This window comes from Neolamprologus brichardi, chromosome 3 (genome assembly GCF_056152115.1).
Source record: "Neolamprologus brichardi isolate AB-2024 chromosome 3, ASM5615211v1, whole genome shotgun sequence".
Lineage (NCBI taxonomy): Eukaryota > Metazoa > Chordata > Actinopteri > Cichliformes > Cichlidae > Neolamprologus > Neolamprologus brichardi.
This window is the reverse complement of record NC_142106.1, coordinates 5,367,549-5,395,427: the sequence shown is the minus strand read 5'-3', so window position 1 is coordinate 5,395,427 and position 27,879 is coordinate 5,367,549. Positions and strand designations below refer to the sequence as shown.

The following is a 27,879-nucleotide window of genomic DNA, read 5'->3' as shown; positions in this document are numbered from 1 at the left end:
GCAGTGCGGTCAATATTAACAGGGATCCTCAGCAATTAATCTGAGGATTGGTTTTTCTGCTTGATTCATTTTATTACAAAAACGGTTCATTTTTTTCTGTCAGTGAACTTGCTGATCGGTTCAATTCCTGATATCGTCTTCAGTTTGTAAATATAGACTGAAAGCTCAATGATTGTCCTGTCAGATGAGGAGTAAGAAAAGACCGCCAGAATCTCACTACAAGACACTGCTCAGGGCAAAGAAGCGAGCCCACGGAGGCTGAGCCGCTTACGAACGGAGCGCTTCAAGCTGCAGACAGACAGCTACATTCAACAGGAGAGAAGACATAGATCGATAGATAGATTGATAGATAGATAGATCAGTAGATAGATAGAGTTGGCGTGGGGTAAGGCATCTCTCCGTCACTGTCCTTCTCTCCATCTGTCGTTTCCTCGTTTGGTTTTTCTCTTTGTATACATCAAACTAAACCTGCTGAACCTTCTCGTTCCCGCCATCATCCCTCTCTCCGCTGGAGGAGAGGAAACAAGGTTGAAATGGTTTAGGTGGTCAGTCCTCTCCTCTCCAGCTCCCTCGTCTGTTTCAGCTCTTTGATCCTGTAAAAATATATTTAAAACTCAATTCGAGCTGACAGAAAAAATATCATTAAAATTTTAAAATTCCTCCTGTTACCTGTGTCTGCAGCGCCGCAGAAACCTCATGATCTTGCGGGCTGCCTGGTCCTGTTTCTTTGTCAGAAACGACCCCCTTAATGACAACGAGAAAAGAAAATATCTGGCATCAGTGTGAGTCTCTAAACCTCACAACTTCAGAGATCTATCCAGATTACTAACTCAAACGAAACCCTTATCTTAAAGTTTAAATTGGGCCCTCTGTGGTCACTTTGATCAATTATTCTCTGCTCTCTGGCTCTTTACCCACGTGCTCTAAACAGCAGATATTCAACCTCTGCTAAGAACTACACACCACAGACAAGCTACAGACCCATTTTGAAACTTCCCATCATTACAGAAATATTAGAAAAAAGCTGTTTGGTCACTTGAGGCGCATAATATTCTTGATAACTTTCACTCCACAGGAACAGCTCTCCTTAAAGTCACAAATGACCTCCTGATGCCGCGGATACAGGTCACTGCAAGGCTTTCAACTCACACTCAAAGTCTCACATATCGCTCCACTGTTAGCTGCAATGGCTTGTGGTTAGCTACAGATATCAGTTTAAAATCCTCACTCTTACTTTTATGGCCTTAAAAATACATCACACAAAAACAACATAACTTGAATTCCCTGTAAAGCACTTTGTAGCACATTCTCTTCTTAAAAAGTGCTACATTAATAAATGAGACTTACTTAAAAATGAGGAACTAAGGCTGCTATGGCTACGTCCACACGTACACGGGTATTTTTGAAAACTGAGATTTTCCGTTTCCGTTTTAAAAAATAATCCCGTCCACACGTAAAGGCAGAAATGAAGGAAAACGCTGCTAGGAACATGCCAAAGCAGCAGGTAGCGCTATATTCCTAACCGTGCAGAATGTCGGCCAATCAGAAGTCTAGAAGCCTCGGTGGGAAAAAGTAAACAAAGCTGGGGCATAGAAGCAGAACCGAGTCGTATGTGTGGAGGGACAGTAACTGTGTGTATATGTAAGCATTTAAACACTGCAGAGAGAACAATTAACAGTAACAGTATTGTAGAAATTCATTTCACCGAAACAATAACGTGGCGCACAGTGTGACGTCAAAAAAGGCGCACACCTTTGATGCTGCGTTTTCTCCGTTTTTCTCGTCCACACGTAAATGCAAAAACGGAGTTTTCGAAAATATCCACCCTGGCCGGAGTTTTTAAAAATCTCTGTTTTCAGTGACCGAAAACGCCGTTTACGTGTGGACGAAAGGTGCAAACGCATAGAAAAATCTGCGTTTTCAAAAATACCGGGGTACGTGTGGACGTAGCCTCAGTCTGTGTTTCAATGCAGAGGCTTATTTAAAGAGAACTTTTACATTAAGCTTCATTGTTGGACATGAAGGCAACACAGCAACGGATCTTCTCGAGAAAAACTTGAGGGAACAAAGGGAACAAATTATATTTAGAGAAGATTTTGAAAGTTATTTTCTTGTGTGGAACAACATATGTCCAGATGTTCAACACGTTGGTGAATATCCCAAAGGAGCAAGTTATTATCATGATGGGACAAATGATCTTGTTGTGGGAAAACAAATTATTTTTCTGCAGACGACAGAAAGAAGACAACAGCTTGTTCCCTCAAGTTTTTATCCTGAGGGAACAAATGACCTTTTTGAAGGAAAAAGTTGTCTTGACTGAAGTTATTAACCTGTTTTAAAGAATGATTTATTTAAGGGCTAAGTTGTATTTCTTGAAGGAACAAATTCATATTCAGAAGGAACGAGGAGAAACTTGTTTATTGTGTTGAGAGAACAAATTTTTATCTTGTGGGAAAAGATAAAAATTTCCTTGTTTTCTTGAGGGAACAATTTGTAATCAGAAACTTTTTTCCTTTTAGGAAACTATTATACTTAAGAGTATGGAAGAAGACACCGTCTTAACTTGTCATTACTACATTATTTTTGTGGGCAGACATGAATCTTGTTTCAGGAGTGATAAGGTCTTACTTGATCTTGGAGTTGTGGGTGGCGGTGCCTCTCGGTGCCTGTTTGAGCCTCTCATACTCCTTGTAGCTGCGGTAGTACTGCTGGATGAGGACGGCGGCCCGCCGGCTCTGCTGGAAACGCTTCTGCTCGTAGTACGACCTGAACTTGGACTGGATCAAGATGGCTGCCTGGGTCATCTTCTTATAGAGAGCGTACTGAGGGGGCAAACGGGGTGTTAGAGTTCGTACAGAAGAAACAGTGTTTAGAGAAACTGACGGAGAGATGATCCATCATCCGTTTTCTGTTTGATGTCGTCACTCTGGTGTACTTCAGTTCAGGACTCTTTATAAATCTGACTTTCTTTTTGTTTTACTGAGTGCTCTCAGCACCAACTCGCTAACGGAGATTTGCCGCATTAATGCGGTTATGGCGTTAACATCATTTTAACGCGATTAACGCTGACAGCACTCGTTTTGTTTTCCATTTCGCCCATTTCACCTCTGAGCAGAGTTTAACAATGTTTTTTAAGATGTTCATGTAGGGCATAAACTGGATTCAATCTCAGTTTTACTTTCACAGTAATAGTAAAAGTTTATCCCACTATGAACTCAATATCTCGATGAACATAACTTGCTGGGACTAGGGATGGGTACCGGTATGGCACCGGTTCTGACATAAACGGTAGTAACCAGACCGAAAAGCAGCGCACATTTCGGTGCTTTATTTTCCTTCTTTAGATTCCAGCCAATCATTTCACGTTTCCGAGGATAGTAGGCGGGTCCAGGTACGTACGTTCTTTTAGAGCAGAGCTACAGACTAAAAATGCCCAAGACGAAGCGGTCAAAGTCTGGCTGTACTTCACAGCAAAAGATGCAAACTCAGCAGCTGCAACAAGTGCTTTAAGCTGATACTGTGATACTGTCAAAGGAGGTAACACCTCAAATCTGATGAAACACCTGGCGACGTATAGCGTTTTTTTTAAAAGCAGAGAAATGCGCCGTATTTGATAGCTTGCTGCGAGACCTCACACCGAGCACATCTACTGCGGGTGTGGTGCCTGTTATCAGACCCGGAGTTAGCAACATCCCCCAAAAACCCGAAGAGGAGAGTCCTGGCCCCTAGCCCTGCCAGTGTAGCAGAAATGATGAGGATGATGATGCAGCAGCAGCCGTTCTTCTCTGCATGAGTAGCTTAATGTTGTTCGTGTGTAATTTACGTTGAGTAGGCTAACCACGTTATTACATTAATGCATGTAAGGTGAACTAGCAAACACCATCATAGCTACATGCGGCTGTCTTCTTGTTTGATGGCAGATACTCCCTTCACCCTGGCCAAAAAGGCTAAAATGACCAAAGAAAAAGTGGAAAACAGTTAAACATGAGAGGTTTTTGGACAAAATTGGTGTATTTTCCATTGTTTAAGCTGCTTCCAGCCAAGAGTGATACCATATATGCCCTATAGCTGCAGAAAAGGCTAACATTGTTATCTTCTTACAAAAAAAACAGCTGAACATGAGAGGTTTTTGGACAAAGTTTGTGTTCTTCATTCTTTAAGCACCGGCACTGTTTCAAAAGTACCGGTTTGGTACTGGTATCGGATAAAACCTAAACGATACACATCCCTAGCTGGGACTATCTTACATTGCATTTGCCACTAAAAGACAAGGGAACATATTTGCTGTTTTACACTGTCAAAGGTGATCATTTTTTATTTTTCTCTGTCACTTGACAATAAAGTTGTTATCTTTGAGTATTTTATTGCTGGACAGTGAAGCCCTACTTTAACAATTTTATGTAATTTCCCAGGTTTCGGCCTCTCTGTTCCAGCTCGAATAAAAACTGGACCTAAAATAAAGTGACATCATGAGCTCGAGGTAGTACGGATACATTACTGCGGTCGTTAAACAGTGAGCCACACACCAACACACACACAGGGCGATGTACTGACTACACATCACTACGTCTACTGTCAGCCATATTACCTTCAGAGCTATCCATGTTAGCTAGCCAGAGAAAGAGAGAGAGAGAGATGGTAAAGAGACATGGCAGGTTAGTTTAGTGTTAGTGAAGCTCGAGACAAACTCAAACAGCTCAGCACAACACACACCTGTTTGTACTTCCGGTAGCATCTCTGGATGACGGCCGCAGCCATGTCCTGCTGCTCCTTTAACCTCCGACCCTGAAAATAAAGAAAAATACTAAGATTCCTGGGAATAAACTGCCAAACCAAACCTAGATGAAGTTTAAGGATGTATTTATGCTGACTGCAGACATCCTGCATGCATGATGTGGATGTTTGAGATACTGAGGGCATTTCTTTCTTTGTTCGCAGACACAAATTTGATAAAGAGCAGTGGAGAGTACAGAAAGACATTCTTGGTGCTGAATGGGTGCAAATGCTTTGTTAACAGTTCAGTTGTTAAAAAACCTTTGGAGAATTAGACTAGCATGACCAAACTCAGCTGGGGCAGGAGGAAGTGAACGATCGGACTAGATTACGGGACTGACACAGACTAAACGTAGAGGCGGATCACGGCTCGCCCCGCACTAGAAGGAAACCTGTATCCCTAACATTGCTCGCTCCCTCACTTCCCATAACGCCATGTGCACCTTGTATCTCCTGAAGGCGTTCTGGATGATTCTGGCGGCCTCGTAAAGCTCCCTCTGCTCGCCGTCCGTCAGCGTCAGCAGGGCGAAATCTCGCTCCATCTTTCCGTTGGCTGAGGCGTTGAGGAATTCTGCCCATGCTGCAGAAGAGGGAGGGCGGAGCCTCTGGAGGGCTAAAGCGCTGAGTGGTGAGGGGGGGCACACGCGCCTGCAAGCACACGTGCACACATCTCATGACAACGTTTGGTGCTAATGGTTACACTTTTCTGGCATCTTTTGGGGCGGGGCTTACCTGGGCGGGGAGTGTGCGTGGGTGTCGACCGTTTCCAGGTACGTAGCCAGCCAGGTGTCCTGTATGGCCGGGTTGTCCCACCTTTCTCGGAGCGGTGACTCCGCCCCCCTGGGGAAATCCTCCTGTTTGATTCGCTCTGGGGTTGCCTCGATGATTTGCTCTGCTAGCGTTGCCATGTCAACCTGTTGTGTGGTGATGGTAACCATAGCAACGGTGAATTTTTTTTCATTAAATACATTTAAAACATTAGTCTAAACTACGGGACTATATTTTGGTACCTGCAGCACCTCCTCCTCCAGGTACGCCTCTTCCTCGCCTTCGTTCTCGGCATTCTCACTGTAGCTCAGCAGCTGCTCCTCCAGTGTGGCGTGCGACCGCCGCCTGCTCGCCGTGTGCATGTATGACTGCGCGTGACTGGCAGAGACGCTCTCATAGTCCATGAGGTGAAGGGGGGAGTCTCTGGAACCACCAGGGTTCAAACCTGCAAGATGGAAATTGACGATCAGTGACCTCATCAGGTACGTCGGCGAATTACGAATAAACGAACGCTAATGTTACCTGTGCTGAAAGTGGTGTTTGTCTCCTCCCCCCACATGGACTCCAGAGGGAGGGAGGAGGGGGAGGGAGGGGAGACAGATAGTGAGGAAGAGGAGGAAGGAGACGAAGGGGAAGAGGGCGATGTCTCCATGGGGGCGGGGCCACTGGAGTAAGCAGAGCTGGGGGAGGGTGAGGAGGGGTCACTGGGGGAGGGGAGACTGCTGGAGGAGCTCAGACCTGTTGGGAAGAGTGCACGCTGTTACAGCCAATCACAGAGATGGATTCAGGCCACATGATGGGCCACAGGTGTAAGCGTTACCTGTATCTGGGCTGGTGGAGAGAGGGGACAGTGGTGGCTGCGGTGTGTGCGTGTCTGCTGGAGGCGTGTGCACGTCTCTGGACACCACGTTAGCGAGCGTGCGCTGCATGTGCAGCTCCTCCAGCGCCGTGGCGAGGCGAGTGTGTCCTCGGGAGCGAGCAACGGCGAGAGGCAAGCGTCCCAGAGAATCGGGGATGCCCAGAGCCAGACTGTTCCAGCTGTAGAGGAGCTCTGCCGCCCTCTGATGGCCCAGCGCACATGCCCACATCTGGAATACACGTGACACAGAGGTGAGGGAAGCAGCAACCAGATGTTGGCGTGACAACTCTGACGCGTCCATTTATGAGGATGGAAGATGGTCTCTATCCAAAAAGTGAAGAGATTTGCTTTAATTCTGTATTGATTAAGGATTGCTCTTCAACATTTGTTGAAAACTAAAGTTACTCTTTTAGTGTTGAAGTTGTCGCTCACTGCGTCACTGCTGGAGAATGAAAGTTCACCTTTAGTTGCAACTCAGTTAGTAATACGACAGGATGCAAGCTGCTCTTTAGGGATCAAACTCGGTGTTTAAGGCAGAAGTTCCTCTTCTTGGTACAAATTTGAAATATTGAACAATGACCTTTGACCCCGTTGGCCACTGATGTTTGTGTGTGTATATTTACCAGCGGCGTGCAGGAGAAGTGGTCGACATTCAGAGGATCGACTTCCTGTTCCAGGTCCAGACTGTCGCTGTTTACATTCCTGTGAACAGCGACAACAATGTCAACAAAGCAAAAACAGCAGCAGTAACAGGAAAATGTGTGTGTGTGTGTGTGTGTGTGTTTACCTCCAGTGTATGAGTGTGTGGATCAGGTGTGTGTATCCCTGTGCAGCAGCCAGGTGGAGCAGCGTCATGCCACGGTGACGAACGGAGTGATGAAGCCGCTCTCCTCCTCCCCCTGACCACCGACCGCCCCTCATCATCCGCTCGCACACTCCCACAATCCTCCTTTCGAACCACTGAGAGGACTGACACACACACACACACACACACACAGATCAGACAGCTTAATGTCAGCTTTGCCCCTTTTAACCTGCTCTGACCTCACCTGCTACCTGACTTCACAGGGTCATGTGACACTTTAGACCAATCACAGGGGAGCTCCTTTAGCTTGATAAATGATAGTTTATAAATCACCTCCTTCTCCTCCAGCTGGTAGGAAACATTACATTCATACCCTCCTCCCTCCCCTCCAGTTTTCCCTGCGACTCACCCAGGCATGCACACCTCCCCCTCCCCTCCCCGTGAGGACAAGCGCGGCTAAAAATGACTGATGGCGGAAAGGGAGCGAGAGAGTCTCTGTGATCCACCCAGCTGTCAGTCATCCATCAGGCTCTCGGACAGCTGCAGCGCCAACGCCATGCTAACACCGCGCTAACCGCACGCTAACCCGCGCAGTAAATAAACTCTGCGGTCTCCAGTTTACGCTCAACATTTTTATTTTAATTCAAAGCGACGTTTCCAGGCTGATTGATTACGTTCGCTCGGGTCAGCAATCAAAGACTCTAGGTCTGCAAAAGCGCCGCGATCGAGCTCAAACACCGGGTCTCTTTCTGACGCTCCTGGTGGATAAGTTACTCTATGAAAGGTTTAAGGAAACATAAACGCCTTTAAGTTGCTACAGTTGCTTTTAAAGTTGTTCTTTTGGTATGGAAGCTGCCTGAATTTCATCTTTAAGGCATCGCTCTTTAACTTTATGCAGATATTATTTGCATAATATATTTTGTTCTTGAAGGATTCAAGTTGCCGCCGAAGTTGAGTGTTGTTCTTCACAAGCCACCCTTAGCTTCTGTAGTCCGAGAAAGTACTGAAGGTGCTCTTTAAGCAATAACGGATTAGTGTTAAAGGATGACTTTAATCCAGTTCCAGTTTAATCCACTTTAAGCCTGTTAACTTTAATTCGCTCTTTAAGGACTGAAGTTAGTTTCAAAGCAGCTGTTTGAGCTGAGCTGTTGTTAAAGGTTTAAAGCTGCTCTTTCATTTGTTCCTCGTGGAATAAAGTTGCTTTTTAAGCAGCTCTTTAAATATTCAGGTTGCTGAAGTTTCTGTCTATGCATTAAAGTTGCTGTTAAAGGTTAAAATTTGGTTTTAAGCAATGAAAGTTGCTCTTTAAGTGTAAAGCTTTCCCTTTAACCCAGTGGTTCCCAAACTGTTTTTGCTAGGCCCCATAATATTCAACAGTGCTATCAAAACATTTTTCAAAAAATGCCTCTCTGTGCAAAAATGGGTTTAAAAACATAAACTGCAACTCCAAGTACACTTTGGGAAGCTCTGCTTTAGCCTGACTTATAAGGGACAAAGTTGCTCTTCAAGGATTATTGTTGCTGCTCGGAGTTTAAAGTTGCCTTTAAGCAAAAAAAGTGACTGTTAGGAATAAAAGCTGATCATTAAAGTTCCTGTTGAAGCTTTAAGGATTAAGGGTGTTGTTGATGTTTCAAAGTTACCCTTCGGGTGAAAGTTGCTCTTCAAGCTACTCTTTAGGCATTAAAGCTCCTGTTAAAGGCTTAAAGTTGCACTTTATGTTGCTCGTTAGGAGTTTAGGTTGCTGGTGAATCTCCTTTAGCACAGTTCAGTGTAGATTAGTTGCTGCGTCCAGCTGCTCAGACAATGTGATTTTTAATTTTCTCGATCGGTGGAACAAGCAGGCAGAGTTAAATCCAAGTGCCACCATGCTGACGCCTGAGCGTTGACACACACAAACATCTGTGCGTGCACAGCCGACTGACAGATGTGCACAGCTGCATAACAGCCCGGGCACGAGAGGGTTAACGAGGCCTCCCCGAGCAGCTCTTCTTTCTCAAGACAACAGCAGATTGTTTCAGTTAAGGTCAAGTGTCTCTCTGTCACAGCGAGGCTATTTTAACTCGACCGCGGCGTCTGCCAAATTCCCATGACATCAGAGGGAGGGCGAGGGGGCGGAGGGAGGTTCAGCAGAGGTCACATCGTTTGTTCTTCACAGGATCCAGCTGTACGCGCTCGCCGCGAGGCCTCTGCTGCGGTTTGATCAGTTTAGAGGAGGATCCATCCAAGTTTCAGTCTTAGTGAATTTCAAATTAAAAGTTCAGCTGAACTGTTACTGCTTTCAGAGTGTGGGCACCAAATGAAAGATGTGAAAATAACGACTTTTCATTGTAATTTTTTTGAAGAACAGACGGCGTCACAAGACTGAATTGTTACCTACAGTTCAGTTTTACAGCTTTCTTACAAAGACATCATCCATACCTTACACTATAAAGGTGACTGCTGTTGTGATTTGGTGCTAGATAAATAAAAATTGTCGCTGTTAGTTATCCATTAACATGCACTCCATTTCCTCTGCTGTTAATTTTAATCATGGCTTCCTCAGGGCTCTATCCTTGGCCCATTTTTGTTTTCTATATATATATATATATATATACATGATTTCTCCCAGCCAGACCACTCTTAGCTGTGACACCGCCCACTGCAGCTCTATGTTCCCCTGTCAGCCTCGACAGTGCTGGGACGCTGGGTGTTAAACACTTTCTAAGAGCTCAGCGATGATGAACACGGCGTGCGCTCTGACCTACAGTCAGCTCAGTTCTTGGAACAAACGTAAGAAGCTGTGGTAAAGTGTTCATCTTGGTTCTCTTTGTTTAAAATGTGCTCAGAATTGGAGCATCTGCTAATGCTTTGCACAACGTCACAAGTGCATTTAATTTTTCCCACCATGATTATTGTGCTCCTCTACGCCAGCATCAGAGCTCCGATCTTATTAATAACTGTAAAGCATTGGATGGCTTTGCTCTGAACTTCATTAAGAACCTCTTAACTCACTTAAAATGTGAGTAAACAAAGATCAGCAGGCGTCTACATGCAGAGCTCAGTCCACCCACTGAGATCAAAACCTCTTTACTGACTTTTTAATCTCTTCCTAGAAGTGACTTCAAATGGTTTTCAGATGGTGAACAGCAGTCTCACCTGTTCGTGGTCCTCTGGTGGAGGAGGAGGGGGCGTGGCCAGCTGGCTGCCGTGCTGCTGTTGATTTTGCCGTTGCTGCTGCTGCTGTTGGTTGTTGTCGCGGGCCATCTCCACCATCCTGCGCTCCATCTGCTCCAGCCGCTCGAGGATGGACATCCTGAACTGATTATCTGCAGGAAGAGAACACGGAGGGTGAAACCCTGTCATCCATCATCTATAGTTACTGACGCAGCGCTGCGGGGTGATTTTTTTTGCACTGTAGGACGTTAGCATGGCGAAACAAAACTTTACAATATTTATCGGTTTATTTCTGGAAGGTCGTCTCCACTAACAGACGTCACTTATTCCTGAAGCTTAAACTACACAGGGGTGTTGCTAACAGGGCTGCTGAGTGAGAAAACTCCCTGGGTCCTACACTTCCCATGATGCACCGGTATCGAGGGTTATCTCTGGTAAACTGCAGCAGATTCAACAGAAGGACAAACCGTCAATCATCGGAGACCTGAAGCTCAGAAAACTGTGTGTGTGTTGACAGCTCTAACCATGAGGCTGCTCCTAAATAACTTTTTAAAGAGCACCTCTTTATCACTCTCTCACACACACACACACACACACACACACACACACACACACACACACACACACACACACACACACACACACACACACACTCACACACACACACACACACACAGTGTCTCACATGGAAACTATCTGACTGACTTCAATCGCTCAGCCGCCTGGCACACCGAGTGTGTGTGAAGGAAATAAAAGCAGAGTCCCTAATATAGCCTGATACACTGTGACCTGGACCCCCCCCCCCCCCCCCCACCCCCCCCACCCCCACCCAAACACACACACTCTTACACACAGGGGACTCCCTGCTTTCTAACAGCTGCTGTGATTATTTTACCCGTTTCTCTGGATCGACCTTCGTCTGCTAACGAACAAAAACACCTACAAAGAGACAAACTCAGAGAAAATGACGTCTGATTCGGACTCCGTCAGCCGGGGCGGCGGCAACGGGGACCTGAACGTCGTGACGGCTTTGAAAGTCTAAAAAAACAGTTTTAAACTCCAAACAGAAATGATGACATGATCAATGCTTTAGCTCTCTCCTCAGAGAATGACAGACGGCACATCAAAGTTAACGTTTTCTAGGTTTACGGTCAAAAATGATTACACGTTACACGTCGCACAACGCAAGAGACGTGGCTTCAGTTTTAACAGTTACTTCCACCTGCAGCTCTCATGTTTGTTCCTGTTATTAAACACGTAATCAATACAAGTTTACAGAAAGAAAATTACCTCTGTGATGACTGTGGGTGGTTGCCGTGGTTACGTGGCAACCATGTAGCCATGACAACCATCACATTAAAAAAAGAAAAACCCACACACACTCTCTTAGGTTGGTCCTACCGGCACCATCCTGCTGCCGAGTGTCCATCGTCTGTCTGTCTGTGGGCGTCTGATTTCAGGTGAGGAGCATGCTGGGTACGCTGTGATGTCACAGGATAAGTCTACACGGGATCCTTATGTGTGCAGCAACGCACAAAGACACGCATGCCATGAGGAGGCAGACTGAGCGGCGGTACGAGGATCAGAGAGAGAGAGAGAGAGAGAGAGCAGGCAGGACGTCCAAACACTGCAGAAAGGCATGCTGGGAAACCCACAAAGAGGGAAGGGGAGGGGCGGGGAGGGGAGGCTGATAGAGTGTCTCCACTGACTGTGTGACATTCCTGAATGTGAGACGGAAACCCTCGACAGACAGACAGCTGAGGCCAGACAGCTGCCCTCTCACTCTGACCACAACAACCGACCGAGCTGAAAACAAGATGCTGCAGTTCCACTAACGTCCACCAGAGGCCCCCCCAAGTGTGTAAGTGTTAAAAAGTCCAACTTCACAGTAGAAATCAGCATGTCTCTGTGTCAGAAAAACAGGAGTGCACATTTAACAGCCTTTAAAAGTCTGACCTGAAGTATTTTCAACTAAAATCTGAGTTTTTCTGGATGCAGGAACCGACAGAGATCACAGAGAAAACTCAGAATGGAGTTCCACAAGGCTCTATTACCGATCCTCTACTTATTATTCAGATTATATCATCTTGTTTGTTTGCTTCTACAAATGTACAGAGGGTGTTTTTTTAAAAAAAATTTCATGTGTTAAAGTTATGATAATTCATTATTAGGGGCGTGATCTCTGACAGGTAGCTGTAGCTGCTAGCTGTCTGCTAGGCCGTGCATCAGCTAACCTGTACTGGGCCTCTAGAACTTGTGCTGTGGGATCCTCTCGAAGCATTTTTAAATCCAATAATCTGACAAATAACATGACTGCTGTGTGGTTAAATGTTCTGTCCAAGAATTCTAAGCTCTAATTTCAATGAGTGCAATTCAAGGACTTTATTTAAATGTTACTCAGTGCTGATTAGGATGGATCTGATTTTAAGGCAGCTAGCATTAGCTGATATCCTGGTCACTTCTGGCTCAATAAAAATTAGACTATTGCAGTGAGCTGCATCGACGTAACATGCAGTTATATCTTTAGGAGGTGGACGCCAGCGTACAGCGGTGAGTGCAGCGTTAATTAATACAAACAAAACAATAAGCCACTGTCACTGATGAAAGACTTCCTAATAGGAAGCATCACTATACTGCTACAAGGTTTCCGCAGCAGACAGATGTGAGGACTGTAAATGAATTTAGGAATAAATATTAGAATATCCGGGAGGAGGCCCCGGGGCAGACTCAGGACACGCTGGTGAGATTATATCTCTCGGCTGGCCTGGGAACGCCTTGGTGTTCCCCTGGATAAGCTAGAGCAGCGGTCTCCAACCTTTTTTGCGCCACAGACCGGTTTATGCCTGACAATATTTTCACGGACCGGCCTTTAAGGTGTCGCAGATAAATACAACAAAATAAAACTAGTACCAGTACCAAAAAAAGAAGATTTATTCATAACACACGTGAAAAGACCCAGGAAAACCGAGTTAACGATAAAAACGATAACAAAATAACACTGAAAACCGATAAAAAACCCTGAAAACCAACTCTCGCGGCCCGGTACCAAACGACTCACGGACCGGTACTGGTCCGAGGCCCGGGGGTTGGGGACCGCTGAGCTAGAGGAGGTGGCTGGGGAGAGGGAGGTCTGGGCTTCTCTGCTTAGGCTGCTGCCCCGGATGAAACGAAATCTTTGCCAGACGCAAAGTTACAGAAGAAAAGACCAAGTTAAAATAAAAGTTCACTGTATGATGATAAATAATGACAATAACTACAGTGAAGGTAGAGGCTGGTCTGAATCAGCTGTTGGACTCTGCTGCCCTCTTGTGGACGAGCAGCTGAAGCCCACACTGACTGTAGCAGAGCAGCTCAGCGTATCAATCACTTACTCGTCTGATCAATATCCCGATCACTGAACAGTAGCTCCTCCACTGTAAACCTTCTAACTACACTTCACATTCATACAGCACTTTGGCCTTTAAATGCTTTCAAACCATCAACATTCTGATTAACAGGCGATTTGTTCCTGACCGCATGAGTCAAACATGAACCCACGAACACGTGATGTGTAAACCACTACAGCACAGAGGGACTGAACCCAAAATGCTGATACAACTTATTTAAAACTTCTACTACTACTTTTTTTTCTACTACATCATTTTTCATCCAAGAACAAACGACATATTCAGACAGACGTCCATACAGTCCTCCAGAGAACCAACTGGAGGGAGTGTAATGGTGATGACACCATGTGTGTAGGGAGGATGTGATTGCTTAACAAATTGGACGCTCTTTATATATTGGAACAGTTTGCATTGCGGAATAAGGACCATCAACAACAAAAATACTGTAGCCCACAGACTGGTTGGTCCTCACATCTTTAACATTTTGGCTGGTTTCGCCTCATAAGTAAGATTAAGGAGGTTAACCTCTGATGGGACACTTCGCCTGGTGGATAATCTTCCAGATACTTGACTTCTGTTTGCTTTTTGTCCTTCTGTGTTGGTTTCTGTGGGTTTGTGGCTGTTCTTCACGGTCATAAGAACAAACTGGGATTTTGGAACAGCCTAAACTGAGTGAAAGTTTGGTTTTGAGGTTGGAGTGAGCTTTGAAGAAGTGTATCTGACCTCTGAGAGTTTACCTGACTGAACTGACTTTTCGATGTTTTGTAGGCTTGGTTTTGATTGGTTGATTTCACGGATACAGACTGCCTTGTGTTGGGGTTGTAATGCCTGAGATTCAAACATATCAAGCATCATCTGTTTTTTGTTTTTTGGCAGTACAAAATCTGAAATATCAGGATCTCTAAAGTCTCTTTCAGCCCTCTTCAACGTTAATTATTTGTCATGTGTAGGTGGCGACATAGAGAGGGAAATCTGACCGTCTAGTGAGAGCCAGTCGAGCTGAGAGCTGGGCAGAGAGCTGGCGTTCCTCGCTCTGTACTCGAACAGGACCGAAGACGAAACCGAACCTCCAGACTCCAGGACCTGCAGACAGACCAGGCCGGCCTCGTGGGCTGAAAGAGATGGGAGAGTCTGTCAGGTCACACGCGCCATTTCAATCAGCGTAGTCAGGCTGGAGGAGGACAATCTGTGTGTACCAGGACAGTAGCAGCGCAGCACCCCTGGCTGGATCAGCGAGGCGGGGACGGTGCTCTGATCGAACACGCATGAATACCGACCCGACGGCTCGCTCCACGGCCCCGTTATCAGCACCTTTACTCCGCCCTGCAGAGGACACGACGATGACTGATGAGTCATCACTTTACATACATGTATTTAAATACATAATATTGATTATGTATTTAATAACACACACAGTTACTTTATCCTTTTGACGTGACGATGACACATCTGTAATTCTGACAATAACTTTTTCAACCTCTTGCCTGACATTTGACTCTGCGCAACACTTCGTCTCCAAAGACAATCGACATGTTTACTGATCAAAGTACAAAAGAAGAAGTTTGTTATTAAAGATGTTAAAAGTTTGCTACCCCTCAGCCTCTTAGTAGAAGCACCTGTGGCACGATTTCAAAATCCTACATCACTTCGTTGTTGAATTATCGTGTTCACAAACTCGGGTGCCCACACCACCAACTCAGCAGACGACAATCTGTTTAATTACATCCAGCAAAGATTTCCATCTTTTTTGTCGCGTCTAATCTTGGATAAATTGAAAGTTGTGTTCCCTCCATCACGTACAGGGTGTTTTAAAACCCATAGAGAGTCTGCATTAAAAAAACAACAACAACAGCGATGAAAAAAATATTAAAAAATAATATTTTATTACAATCATCTACGCAGAATTTTTCTGAGATACCTTACCTACCTATCTGGGGTCCAGGGTATAATTGGCCGTTTTTGATTTTACCTCTATATTTCACCTTTAAAATATGTTTTTCTTGCCTTGTCTGGTATCACTATTTTCAGCACAACCTCAAATATCTGAAACTGGAGTTATTTTTTCATTTTGACATACTATATTATCACAATTGATCTAAATTCAGACAAAAAATGTTAAATCCGAGTAGAAAAAAGTTATATTTTTTACTGTAAAACCCACAAACATGTTTAACGAATCATTTTTATAACTTGGAATGCAAATACAACAAAGTTATTTGGTACTATTTACCTAAAAATGCAGCCAAGGCCTCAGGTGTTTTTTTATATAACCATTTAAATCTATTTCCAGAACAATCAGCTGTGCTGCATCAAATAAGAAGGCACACAAATGATTTGTGCCAGTCCAAAAAAATAGTTTGTGTTCAGTATAAGACAGAGGAGAACAGCACAGGCCTAAACCAGGTCTGACAGCAGGAGGTGCATCAGTCCAGTTTTCCATGTGGGAACAGCGTTTACACTGGAATCTGCCTTTGACGGCTTTTTTAGAGCAAATATGAAATCCAGCAGTATAACTGACACACAAAACACAACAAACTAACTACAGCCTCCAAACACTAAACGTCACTAATGTCTCGAATATGAAAACTCACTCTCTCTCTTTCTTCCGCTCGCCCGCTTTCCGTCGCCATTTTTTAATCATAACTGGTTTTACTATCGACACAATTTAAAAACTATAGTTTCAAGTTCCCTTTCTACCCAATTTGAAATGGAGACTCTGGGTCACTGCATCTTGTAGCTGTGTCGTCTTAAATTGGTCACGTGATGCACCGGTGTGTTTGTAGACCCCAGAGGGTTGATGTAAGAAATCATTATTGGATATGGTTTTTTGACTCAGATTTCAGTTTAAAATGAGGAAGTTGTTTGCTTGTTATTGGTTGCAGATGTTGTTGTACCATCTTTCCCTCAGTTAGAAAGAATGAAACCAAAAACATTTTTCAATTGAGAGACGAGTAAGAACACAAAGAAATCATCATGCCACGAGCTCGCTCTCTGGGGGCGGCTTATGATGTGTGACGTGGCCTGTACAAATGTCCAACACCACAAGAAGCAGCAGGAGGGTCTGACCACAGTGAACAGGCCAATCAAAGTCAGCTGCATCATGCAGTTTTATGGACATCAGGTTCAATCTTCTGACCAGTTAAATCAATAAAACCTCACTGACGATAAATAATGACGACAGTGAAGGTAGAGACTGAATCAGCTGCTGGACTCTGCTGCCCTCTTGTGGACGAGCAGCTGAACTCCACCCAAGCTTAGAGAATCAATCACTGACTCGTCTGATCAATGTCCCGATCACTTCCTTCACTGTAAACTCTCTGACTGACTTTCTATTGACTGATTGCTCGACTGTGAAGCTGATTTATTGGCGACTGATTACCTCGGGGTACGACCACTCCGGGGAGAAGTCTGTGATGGAGGCGAGGCGTGCGGAGGAGGCGGGCAGCGGGTGAGGAAAAGGGAGAAAGGAGGAGGAAGGGGAGGGCTGGGGAGGAACGACGTAGCGGACTCCTGCCGGAAACACGGCGGGGCTCGGCACGGCGGAGACGGCAGCGCAATGAGCCGCGACGGGATTGGCCTCCTCTGTCATGAGGTCAGAGATGAGGTCGGGAAACTGACTGTCAAAGGAGATGTCAAGCTCCTCCCCTCCCCGCTCGCAGGGCTCCGCCTCCTCCTCCAGCTGAGTGTTCATGCAGGTGTCCTCGGAGTCGGAGCCCCGCCTGCTCTCCTCTTTCACCTGGATAGCGGTATCCATGGCAACAGCAGCAGGTGTGGAGTCCATGTTAGCGTCACTGTTGGCAAATATTGACGACTGCTGCTGCAGCAACAAGGGCTGACGGGATGTCTGAGCTGGGCTCGGGGCCTCGGGTATACACAGGTGGTTGGCGTGTTGCCCGGGGTTTAGCGGATGCTGATGCTCGTCAGCCTGTCGGTAAGTCTGATTGGCCGGCTGGCAGGCCTGGGTCGCCGAACTCTGACACACCAGGAGCAGGGAGGCAGAACTGCTAATGGTCTGTTGCCGTGGTGCCAAGCTGGAGGAGGCGTGGTTTGTCTGGAAGGCACAGAAATAAAAAGGGTGTTGATGTAGGAGGAGGGTCACACGCTTCTGCTACAGGAAACAGTCACTGAAGGACACATGCTCACCTGCAGGAGGGCGAGTTTAGAGGGAGGAGCACTTCCTTCATCATCGTCATCTTCCCCTCTCCTGTCCTTCACCTCTTCTTCTGCATCCTCCCTCGCTGCCTCCGACTCCCCCAGAGCTCCGAGCTCCAAGCAGAGCGGCAGCAGGGGCGGGGCCACGGCGGACGTGGGAGACAGTGATAGGGAGAGGGAGGGGGGCATTGTAGACTGAACGTGGGGAGAAGAGGAGGAGGAGGAGGAGGAAGGAGAGGTAGAAAGAGGGAGGACTGAGTCTCTCCTGTCCACTTCACAGGAAGATGAGAGGGAGGACAGCGAGGAAGGAGGGGAGACAGAGGATGGAGGGGTGGAGGTGGGGGACAGGGAGAGAGCGAGGGAGGGGGGAGAGAAGGGGGAGGAGGTGGTGCACGTGACAGAGGTGGGGGTGGATGAGGAGGAGGGAGGAGGAACGGGGCCGCCGTACGTCTGGCCTTGTTTGGGGGAGTTGAGGAACGAGTCAGGATCAAAGGCAGGGGGAAGGGATGGGGGAGGCGGGGGTGAGGGGGAGGAGGGGGGAGAGGGTGGGGAAACGGCGGCAGCAGGAGGTGGTGGGGAGCAGAGGGAGGTGGATGTGTTGGAGGAAGACGGGGTTAAGAGAAGGCCTCCAATAACCGGGGAGGGCAGAAGAGTGAGCGAGAGGGTGGTCACGCCTGGTGCCTGCACAGGAGGCGGGGGGAGGGAAGGGGGGGCGGGTGAGGAGGAGGAAGTTGGAGGGGAAGGGGAGGTGGGCTTGATGCCCGGGGGAGGGAGGGCCGGGGAAAGCAGCAGCTGCCCAGAGCCGGTGAACGACAGGCTCCTCCGCAGACCCGCCTCCTCCGCTCTCGCCACCCCGCCCCCTCCTCCCTCTCCTGTTATGGCAGCAGTCGCCATGACAATGACTGCGTTCTGTGGCAGCGCCACCGTCGTCAGGTTGCCGTGGCGGTCTCCGTAGAAACCGTTACCGTTGTTGCTCATGGTGACGGCGGCTCGGTGGGATTGAGGCGGGGAGGAGGAGGAGCTGTGGGAAACAAACAGGACCAATCGATCAATCAGGAAATGAGCTCATAATCAATAGCCTCTGACTTTCTGGCACAAGATTCAGTTTAGTCGTTTTTGGGCGATCTCGCTTAAAACGAGCCACCAAACCAAAAGGACTCGAGCAGGAGCGCTCACAGTTCGACCGATAACTTCTCTTTCCTGTGCGGATGACTCACGTGGACGAGGGGCAGGGCGACGAGACCGGGCTGGTCTGAGCCTGAAGGTGAGGCAGTTTGGCTTCTCCTCCCGCTCCTCCTCTCCCCACCTCCCCCAGCTCAGAGGACACCGGCGAGGCGGATGGCCTACAGGAAGAGGGCGGGAGTTTCGGGGAGATGATGCGATGCTTGGTGCTGTTACATCGGTGGGGAATGTTCACTCCGGATGATACTGTGCTCAGGGATAAACAGGGTGGTTAGTTTCACTCTGTGATGTCATAGCGAGGTCACAGTGAAGTCGAGGTGTTCAGGGCTCACCCTGGGCAGTGTTACACAGGCAGGCGTGCGTGCGCGGCTGTGGTTTGGTTCTTTGTCGGTCCAGGATTTGCTGAACCAACTCCTCAATACTGAAATCTCCCGCACCAACTGAACACTTCATACTGTGGACTGAAACGCAGTAAAACTACACATTAGTACTACAAAACGCACACTCTGCATCCACACAATGAGGCAAACACATGCGGTTAGGTGTTCGTGCATACACATGGGCCTCAGCTGGCTCAGCAGGTCGTCTCGGCTCCAGCGCACGCTGTCATGGCGGTCGGCCACCGCGCAAAGCAGTGGACTGCATTTCCCAGAATCCTCCAGGGACGGCACGTTCAGGTAGTGGACCAGCACGATGTCTGGGTTCTGTCGCACAGAAACACACTGATTAACACTATTTTAGGTTTACGTTTCCTATTATTTTGTGTCTGCATGTGTGTGCGTGTGTCTGCAGGGGGAAGTACTGCTAACTGCAAGTGCGTACACTTACTATAGCCTGCAGTTGATGTCTTAGTTCTGCAGTTTTAGGGAGCCTCACACTCTGCTCCTGCAGCCTCGTAACTAAACTGGCGACTAAACTCAGCAATTCAAGTAATAAATAATAAAACAAATAATAAATCTAGGATCAAACACTGGTAAATAAACTTGGAAACTAACACCAGGAACTAAATACAGCAACTAAACTCGGGAACTAAACTCTGGTCTGAAGTCAAGAGCCAAATCCCAGGTAACTAAACTTAGACATGAAACATGGAATTAAATATTAAAAATATTAAATATTTATTTAAATATTAAATATTTAATATTAATTAAATTAAATATTAATTAAATTAAATTAAATTTTAATTACATTATTAAATTATTAAAAATTAAATATTAAACATGGAAATAAGTCTGGGACTAAACTCTCGACTTAACGCTGGAACTAAAGGTGTAGTTTGGGAACTAAACTTTCTAACTAACTGGAAAACAAGTTGTAACCACTTGGGAACCAAAAGTTCAGTTTGGGAACTACAAACCATGGTCTTAAGGTAAGAACTAAATCACTGGGAACTAAATTTTACAACTAAATTTGGAACGAAACAAGTTGGGTAACAGGTTGGAACCAATACTAGATTAAACTTTGTAGCTAAACGACAAGATTGGGAACTAAACTCTGAGTAAGGAACTAAACCCCAGGAGAGACTAGAATTTGAAAACACTGGAAAAACATGGAACTAAACTCTGAGCTAAACTCGGTACCATAACTGGTGAACCAGTCTGAGACTAAAACCTAAACTTTACTTTTAAATTAAAAACAGTAAATAAATTTGGGAACTAAACTCGAAGAATAAACTGCATCTATCAATAAACTAGGGAACTCAGCATCATACTTCAGGAGTAACTCGAGCTCTGAACTTTGTCAGTGGAAACACCAACATTTTAATCTCAGTGTTTAATCTTAATGATGTTTAAGCCCAGTCGCTCACACACTGCAGTAAATAAAGGAACCTGTAAACAAGCTGAGGAGAACTTCTTTCTATACGGTTCCTTGTAAGTGCTGAATCAACACCACTTGGAAAACTGGCTGCAAACCAGTGTCAGCGTGGTGTGTGTTAATGTGTGTGTGGCGGGGTGTTTATTCTGACCTGCAGCAGCCAGTAGCATCGTCTGTGGAATGTTGGCACGATGGAGGAATGGACGTAGCAACCATACAGGCACTGAAACCCAGAGACCAGCACAGTTTAGCAGGGATCAGCCTCGACACTCGCTAATAGAACAGCACGATCCTTTCAAAATAAGAGCAGACGCTGTGTCGCCGCTGCAGCCTGGACTAACTAACTGATCTAAAACAGGATGTGGACACGAGCTTCGTCTTTATTCATAATGTTCAGGGCAGCAAATGCATCTTATTTCCTCCCACAATAATCTCACAAACAGTATTCCATCTGCTGTGCTGTGACGCTGCGCGTCCTGCAGGGGGAGCAGCTGTGCTCAGGTGTGTGTGTGCACGTGCTGCAGACCTCCATGCCCTGGACCTTCAGCTTCATGTGGTCTTCCCTCGTCGTCTTTCCATCCTTCCTTTTCTTCCAGCAGTATCCGTCCTTTCTGTACTTCACCTTCTTCCTGTTGTACAGGATGATGCTGCCGTTCTTCGGCCTGACACACAAACCCATCAATCAATCAATAAAATCCAACAGGAGAGAGGCCCTCAGCTGTTTGCGTATGACAGGTGTGCTCTGGGTCTGTACCTGGTTTTGAGGGTGCAGGAGAGCCACTCGTCATGTCTGTCGAAGGATATCAGGTAGGAAGCGATTTCCTGCAGAAACAAAGACGATTTAAAATCACACGTAGAGCTCAGAGTGAACTGTTACAGTCGACATACGGGATGAAACGCTTTCTACTCACGCTAAAGAAAACACTTTCTGTCATATCGTTTCGTGACCCCGAAAACTTCAGGAGGCTTTCAATGTCCCAGTAAAACATCGGACTGAGCAGCAGTTAGTTGTTTGTTAGAACGACCAGAACATCCGAGTTATAATTATGTAAAATAAAACAATCAGCCACATCTGTGACGCTGGAACTGCCAAATCTTCCTTTCAAAGTCAGAAAACCCCACAGATGGTGACGGCGGGAACTGTCAACTGTAACAGGCTCATCAGGTTTAGACAGTGTGGCGTGTGCAGACTGAATAAATAACGGGATTTCTTGAGTTTCCGTTTCATATTTATCAGAGCAGCTCGATTATCAGAGCAGAAACAGTCAGAGCAGCGAGGCCTGTGCAGGTTTTAGTTCCTCAAACTGACGGTTTCTGCCTCACATTTAAAGAACGGCCCCTCTGCTATTGTCACCATTGTATTCACGTGCATGTCCGACCTGATGCAGTCACCTACGCTCACAGTGGGTGGGGACCCGAGGCCTCTCTGACTGTCTTTCTGGGGCAGGGAGGGTTGCGGGGAAAGTTGCAAGTAAACCGAATCCTCCTCAGAGCCTGACACCAGTTTTAAAGGGATCGCACCTCTGAGCCTGGCCCCGAAAGTCCTCACTTAAAAGTGATGATAACAGCAGTGATGGAACGAATGTAATAATAATAATAATGTAATAGAACAGCTTACCTTTAAAGTTTGAAATTCTGCTTTCATCCTTAACCTGCTTCTCTGATCCTATCTCTGTCTGTTGTGTGTTGTTTTAAACCAGTGGTTCCCAAACTTTTTTTGCTGGGCCCCCCCTTGTTTTACAAGAAAAATGTTCGCGCCCCCTCGCCCCCCCCCCCCCCCCCCCCTTCTCGCGCGTGCGCACAAACACATCTTTTTCACACCTCAAACATTTAGTAAACAATTAAGCAAATACAAGTAATCTGCAATAAATTACAGGTAGTAAGAAAATAAACTACTAACTCTTTTACACTACGTCCACACCTACACGGGTATTTTTGAAAACGCAGCTGTTTCGTTCACACATAAACACGTAAACGGCGTTTTGAATCACCGAAAACTGAGATTTTTAAAACTCCCTTTTTGTGTTTACGTGTGGACGAGGAATACAGAGTTCATCACGCAACATCAAAGATATGTGGCTATTTTCACGTCACGCTGTGGCCACGTTATTGTTTACATGAGATGAATTGCAGAATGGCAGATAGAGACGAAATACTGTTAATCTGACTATCTGCAGGTTTAAACGCTTACATACACACACAGTTACTGTCCTTCCATTTAGAAAGGCAGAGGCGTCACGATGTGATTATTTTACGTGTAGTTTTTTTTTTCATGCGTAATAATATTCAACATTGCTGTCAATATTTTTCAAAAAATGCCTCTCTGTGCAAAATGGGTTTAAAAACATAAACAACTGTAGGATACTGTTTGTCCGTGATTTGAACAGCCCAGCACGCTCTGACGAAGGGAAAACCAATCCTGCAGGGAGACCTACCTCGGCACTTGTGCAGGTGAAGCCAAAGGGAAGATTTGCTTCATCATATTTTCTAGTCTTTGGCTTAGAAGTTGGTTTGGAAACATATTCAGCGATGCTTCATCTCCTGCTTTGTGTTTCTGTGGGCGCCCCGTGCTAGCAGTGTCCAAGCGTTTTGTTTTTTCCCCCCCTTTTCATTCCGCGCCCGCCCTGCAATGGCTCTGCGCCCCCCCTAGGGGGCGGGCCCCACACTTTGGGAAGGTCTGTTTTAAACAGTGATAATGATAATATTCTCCGTGTGATGTCACTTCCTGCCTCCGCCGGTTGCGTCAAACAGGAAACGAGGATCACACGAGAACTCACCTCGTTAGTGTTCCACCTGAGCCGCTCATTAGGCAGGCTGGACGAGCGAGGGAGACACTCGAGCAGCTTGTTGGGAAGAAACACCTTCCTCTGTCCTTTGTTCTCTGCACACACACACACACACACACACACACACACACACAGTTAGTGGTTCTGCTGGTTCTGATGCGGACAAACACCTCAAATTCTCATCATCATCACCCTCAGTGAGAGAGGACACGATTAGAAGTGAGTCCATCACAGGGACAGCTCAGTCAGGGAGGCTGAGAAGGTCTGAGCATGTGCAGAGGAGGGAGGGTGGAGGATGAAGGTGGAGCTGCCAGGCAGGAGGAACAGAGGAAGAGCTCAGAGGAGGTTCAAGGATGAAGGAGGACATGCAGAGGGTTGGTGTAACAGAGGAGCATGCTGGGATAGGAAGAGGTGGAGGTAGATGATGCGATGTGGAAGAAGCACCGATCAAAGGCCCGAATCCTGAACATTAATCTCTGAATATCTCAGGATCTCAGCAAAGACGGCAGAAAACAGTCACATTTTAGGTAAAAACAGTTTTTTACAGAGGTTTTTACAGGATATGACATGAAGGACAAAATGACCCAGGACTGATGAACAAAGTGTCAGACAGTGGACACGTTCCACCAATCGCAGCTGGGCAGAGCCAGCGCTTCACTCACAACTGAGACTAAAAATAGACGCTTCTGAGTCGGCAACGTGTGCAACCTCAGTTTGACCACAGCGAGCAGCAAAAAGCCACCAAGACGCCGAACTCAAGTGTAGCTGGGCGCGGGGGTCGGTGTGGGCGACTGCGTGCCAAAGTTCAACGAGTTAAAGGTATGAAAATGGCCCGTCAGGGGCTTCATGCACCGTCACTGGGTTTACAATATAAACAAGTTCAATTAGAAACGTAACCCTCAAACTCTCAGGTCTCTAACAGAGGAGCCGAGCTTGAAGATCTCACAAACCCCACCCCTCCTCCACCAGTAAAGATACACGGGGACCCACTATAACTCTGATGCACTGCAGGAAACTGGGACACTTGTTCCGCGATATGTTACCGAAGCACCCAGGAGCTCATTCATTTCATCGAGAGGAAAAAGTCACTGAGTCTAAAAGTAGGAAAGCATTCAGAAACACTGAAACGGAGTTTAGTGGATGAGGTCACAGAGTCAGAGCAGCACTGACTTCTTCTTCTGTTTGGTTTACTGAGACACAGCTCACACAACAGAGCTCTACAGCAGCAAACATCATCAGACCACAGTGAGTCTGCAGGGCGTTATCTGACTGAAGCCTTTGCATCTCCATGTCACTGGTAGCTGAAACAGATTACACACAATGAAATCCTACACGACGTAACGCTGTGAGCTGCACACAGCGTTGGTAAAGACTTAAAACAGGTCAAATTAAACAGCTGCAGACACCTCGGCAACCAAAGCGTCTCTAATGTTCCCTCAGAGGAGCTTCCTAACGTCTGCCCTCCACCAGGTTCATCATTTGCTTTCATCAGATTAATATGTCTGCATGCTTAATGTTTAAAGGCACTCTTGTTTTCATACCGTCCTGTAGTACAGGACCTGCGTTCAGCCTTTCACTGAGTCATTTCACACGTGAACAGAGCAGAAAACCACAGAACACCAACAAAACGGCTTCTTACTGTCTTATTTACAGCTTTCCATCAGAGAGCAAAGGTCACAGGGGGCGCCATTACATCGTCATAGCAACACTAACACCGCTAGTGTTAGTGTTGCTAGTGTTAGTGTTGCTAGTGTTAGCAACACTAACACTAGCAACACTAACACTAGCAACACTAACACTAGCGGTGTTAGTGTTGCTAACACTAGCAACACTGCTAGTGTTAGTGTTGCTAGTGTTAGTGTTGCTAACACTAGCAACACTAGCAACACTAACATTAATTAAACAAAAATAAATCTTTTAACCGACTAATGACGGAAGTGACGCGTAAGCAGCTAGTTTAAGAACATCTAGCCGTTGCTCTGAAGAGAACGACTAGATGTTTGTTATTATTATTTAAAAAAAACTACATGTTAATATACATATAATAATAATTATTACAAATTGTATAATATCTAAACTTTTTTAACATGAATTAAAACATGAATAAACGCTATGAAATGATTTTGTTTAATCATGATTTAATTTTTTTAACAATTTTTTTTTACATAAAGTTAAAATGATCAAGTAAACTAAACAGTAAATATATAAAAACAAAATGAAAGTAATACAACATGAAAACGAAATTTAGACAATATCTAAAGAGCTAATGGGGACAACAAGCTTAAAATATTATCCAACTTATATTAATAATAATAATAATTAAAAAACATTAAATCAGTAAATAAATGTTAAACTTGAAATATTTGTTTTTTACAATTATTATTTTAAAAATTATTTTTATAATTATTTTTATAATTATTTTTTCATTTTTTCACTTCAATAAAAATAAACCTTTTTAGAACAGATTTGAAGGAAAGGGGTAGAAGTTAAAATAATATAGCATAATTTATAACTACTACTAACAATAATAGTAATAAAATATCAGTAATAAAATAAAATTCTTTGTTTATTTGAAATAAAACTAGGTCCAGTAATATTAAAATATACAATTCAGTAATAATATACCTGAGACAGAACCAAAAAACCTAATAATACAAAACCGGTTAAATAAATAAGAATAAACACACGTAATCTTACATTTATTTAATAGTTTTATAAAAAAAAAAAAAAAGGTAAATAACAACAAATATCAAAGCGAAAACAGACACAATAACAAAGAAACAACATAAATAATAAAAGAAGGTCAGCGAAGTTTAAGAGCCGGTCCAGCTGGACAAACAGTCACAAACAAATACATGACAAGACAGAAAGAGCTAAAACACCTCCACTGCAAGAAGAAGTGACATACTGATCCTCTGACTCACAATGAAAGACACAACCAGCTACACCTACAGTAAGACACACAGCACCAAACACAGCAGCTCGTGAGGCCTGGCAGGAAATCAGAAATCCGTTAACGAAGAACTCATTGATCTGGTGGACACACAAACGCAATAACTGTCTGTGTGCAGGTGGATGGGACTGACCTGTCTCCGGGGAAACCATCTCCTTGTTGCTCATGGTGACGAGTCCATGCAGGATGAGTCTCACACAAGGCAAGGCGGCCTGCACTGCCCCGCTACACACACACAGAACAGGTCATCAGTGTGATCAATGACAAACAAGAGCTGCAAACACACACATCTGATATCTGAACTGGCTAGCTCCACACAAACACACACAGACAGCCACGCACTTCTTCAATAGCTCCCTGTTGCCTAGCAACAGCTGAATTTGCACCCACTTTACATGGAGAGCGTGTAAAGTGGGTGTGTGTTGGGATAGGAGTGTGTTTAGTTACATAACAACAGCTTCACGGTGTGAGTGTGTGATGATTAACCCACAGAATGACTTCTTTGATTAATTCGTGAATAAAACCCAAACATCACCTGCTGTCACACACACACACATAGAAAACATGCCAGCTGTCACTTGATCGATATCTGATTTAGTTCTAATCATCAAGACGCTCACTGAGGCAGGTTCACAGATAACAGATGACGCTGAGCCTCTCGTGTAGAGGATCCATCCTCCTCCCACACAGGCTCGGTCTCCACAGGCCGGGCTCAGACCCCGGATTCTCATGGGTGCTATGGCCGCCTCGCAGAGCACAGCACCCCGCCCGCGGGAGCTCAGCTGCAGCTGGCTGGTCAAAGCTAACGTTTCACGCCTTTGCGTTAACAATTAGCACAGTTACCCAGACAACAACAGGTTTTAACGCAGCGCTGTATTTATTCAAGCCCTCGTGATCTACACTCGGAGGGGAACTCAGATGCGAGTGCGGATGTTTGGGTGTTAGCTGCTCTGCTAGCCGTCTAACTCCACCGGCGGAGCTCGGCTAGCTGCTGGTAACAGGCTCGCCTCCGCGGTGATTAAAGCAGTCCCGGAGCCCAGCTGCAGGGCTTCACTTGCGGGTCACAGCACGCTACACCGAGCCAGCCAGCGGTGGCTCCTTTCCAGATATACCGTATAAAACAGAGCGAGCTAGACGAGAGCAGACAGTCGAGAGCAGCACAGAGTTCGGAGGTAAAACAATCTGTTTAAAGCTCCTTTACCTTCCGCCTTCAGCACAGCCGCCATCTTCTCTGGCTATGACGTCAC

At 45.7% G+C, this 27,879-nt stretch overlaps 1 protein-coding gene across 4 annotated transcripts; it reads right to left on the bottom strand.

Moving 5' to 3' along the window:
- Positions 1-51: 51 nt before the first annotated feature.
- Positions 52-27,879, bottom strand: camta2 (calmodulin binding transcription activator 2). 4 transcript variants are annotated; one of them, XM_087831476.1, is made up of 26 exons: positions 27,834-27,879; positions 26,766-26,857; positions 23,671-23,774; positions 21,648-21,715; positions 21,420-21,555; positions 21,045-21,116; positions 19,635-19,782; positions 19,411-19,539; positions 19,114-19,324; positions 17,888-18,917; positions 17,124-17,795; positions 14,941-15,067; positions 14,722-14,856; positions 10,341-10,510; positions 7,188-7,369; positions 7,024-7,102; positions 6,362-6,629; positions 6,064-6,279; positions 5,784-5,986; positions 5,506-5,687; positions 5,217-5,421; positions 4,714-4,785; positions 4,589-4,609; positions 2,629-2,822; positions 670-744; positions 52-593 (listed from the first exon to the last, which is right to left on the bottom strand). In XM_087831476.1, the coding sequence occupies exons 2-26, from the start codon at positions 26,797-26,799 to the stop codon at positions 539-541; spliced, it is 4,788 nt and encodes a 1,595-aa protein (XP_087687602.1). In that variant the 5' UTR covers positions 26,800-26,857; positions 27,834-27,879; the 3' UTR covers positions 52-538. The 4 variants fall into 4 exon arrangements, with proteins under 4 accessions (XP_087687602.1, XP_087687608.1, XP_035771516.2 ...); XM_087831482.1 differs by lacking the exon at positions 27,834-27,879 and adding an exon at positions 27,253-27,616; XM_035915623.2 differs by lacking the exon at positions 27,834-27,879 and having other exon boundaries at positions 5,793-5,986; positions 26,766-26,824.

Bases quoted from the DNA above. Each gene is read 5' to 3' on its own strand.
- camta2 (XM_087831476.1), bottom strand. From the start codon at position 26,799: ATGAGCAACAAGGAGATGGTTTCCCCGGAGACAG. The intron at 5,987-6,063 runs GTAACATTAGCG...TCCATCTTGCAG, and splicing joins AAACACCACTTTCAGCACAG to GTTTGAACCCTGGTGGTTCC. The intron at 4,610-4,713 runs GTGTGTGTTGTG...TTCTCTGGCTAG, and splicing joins GCTACCGGAAGTACAAACAG to CTAACATGGATAGCTCTGAA.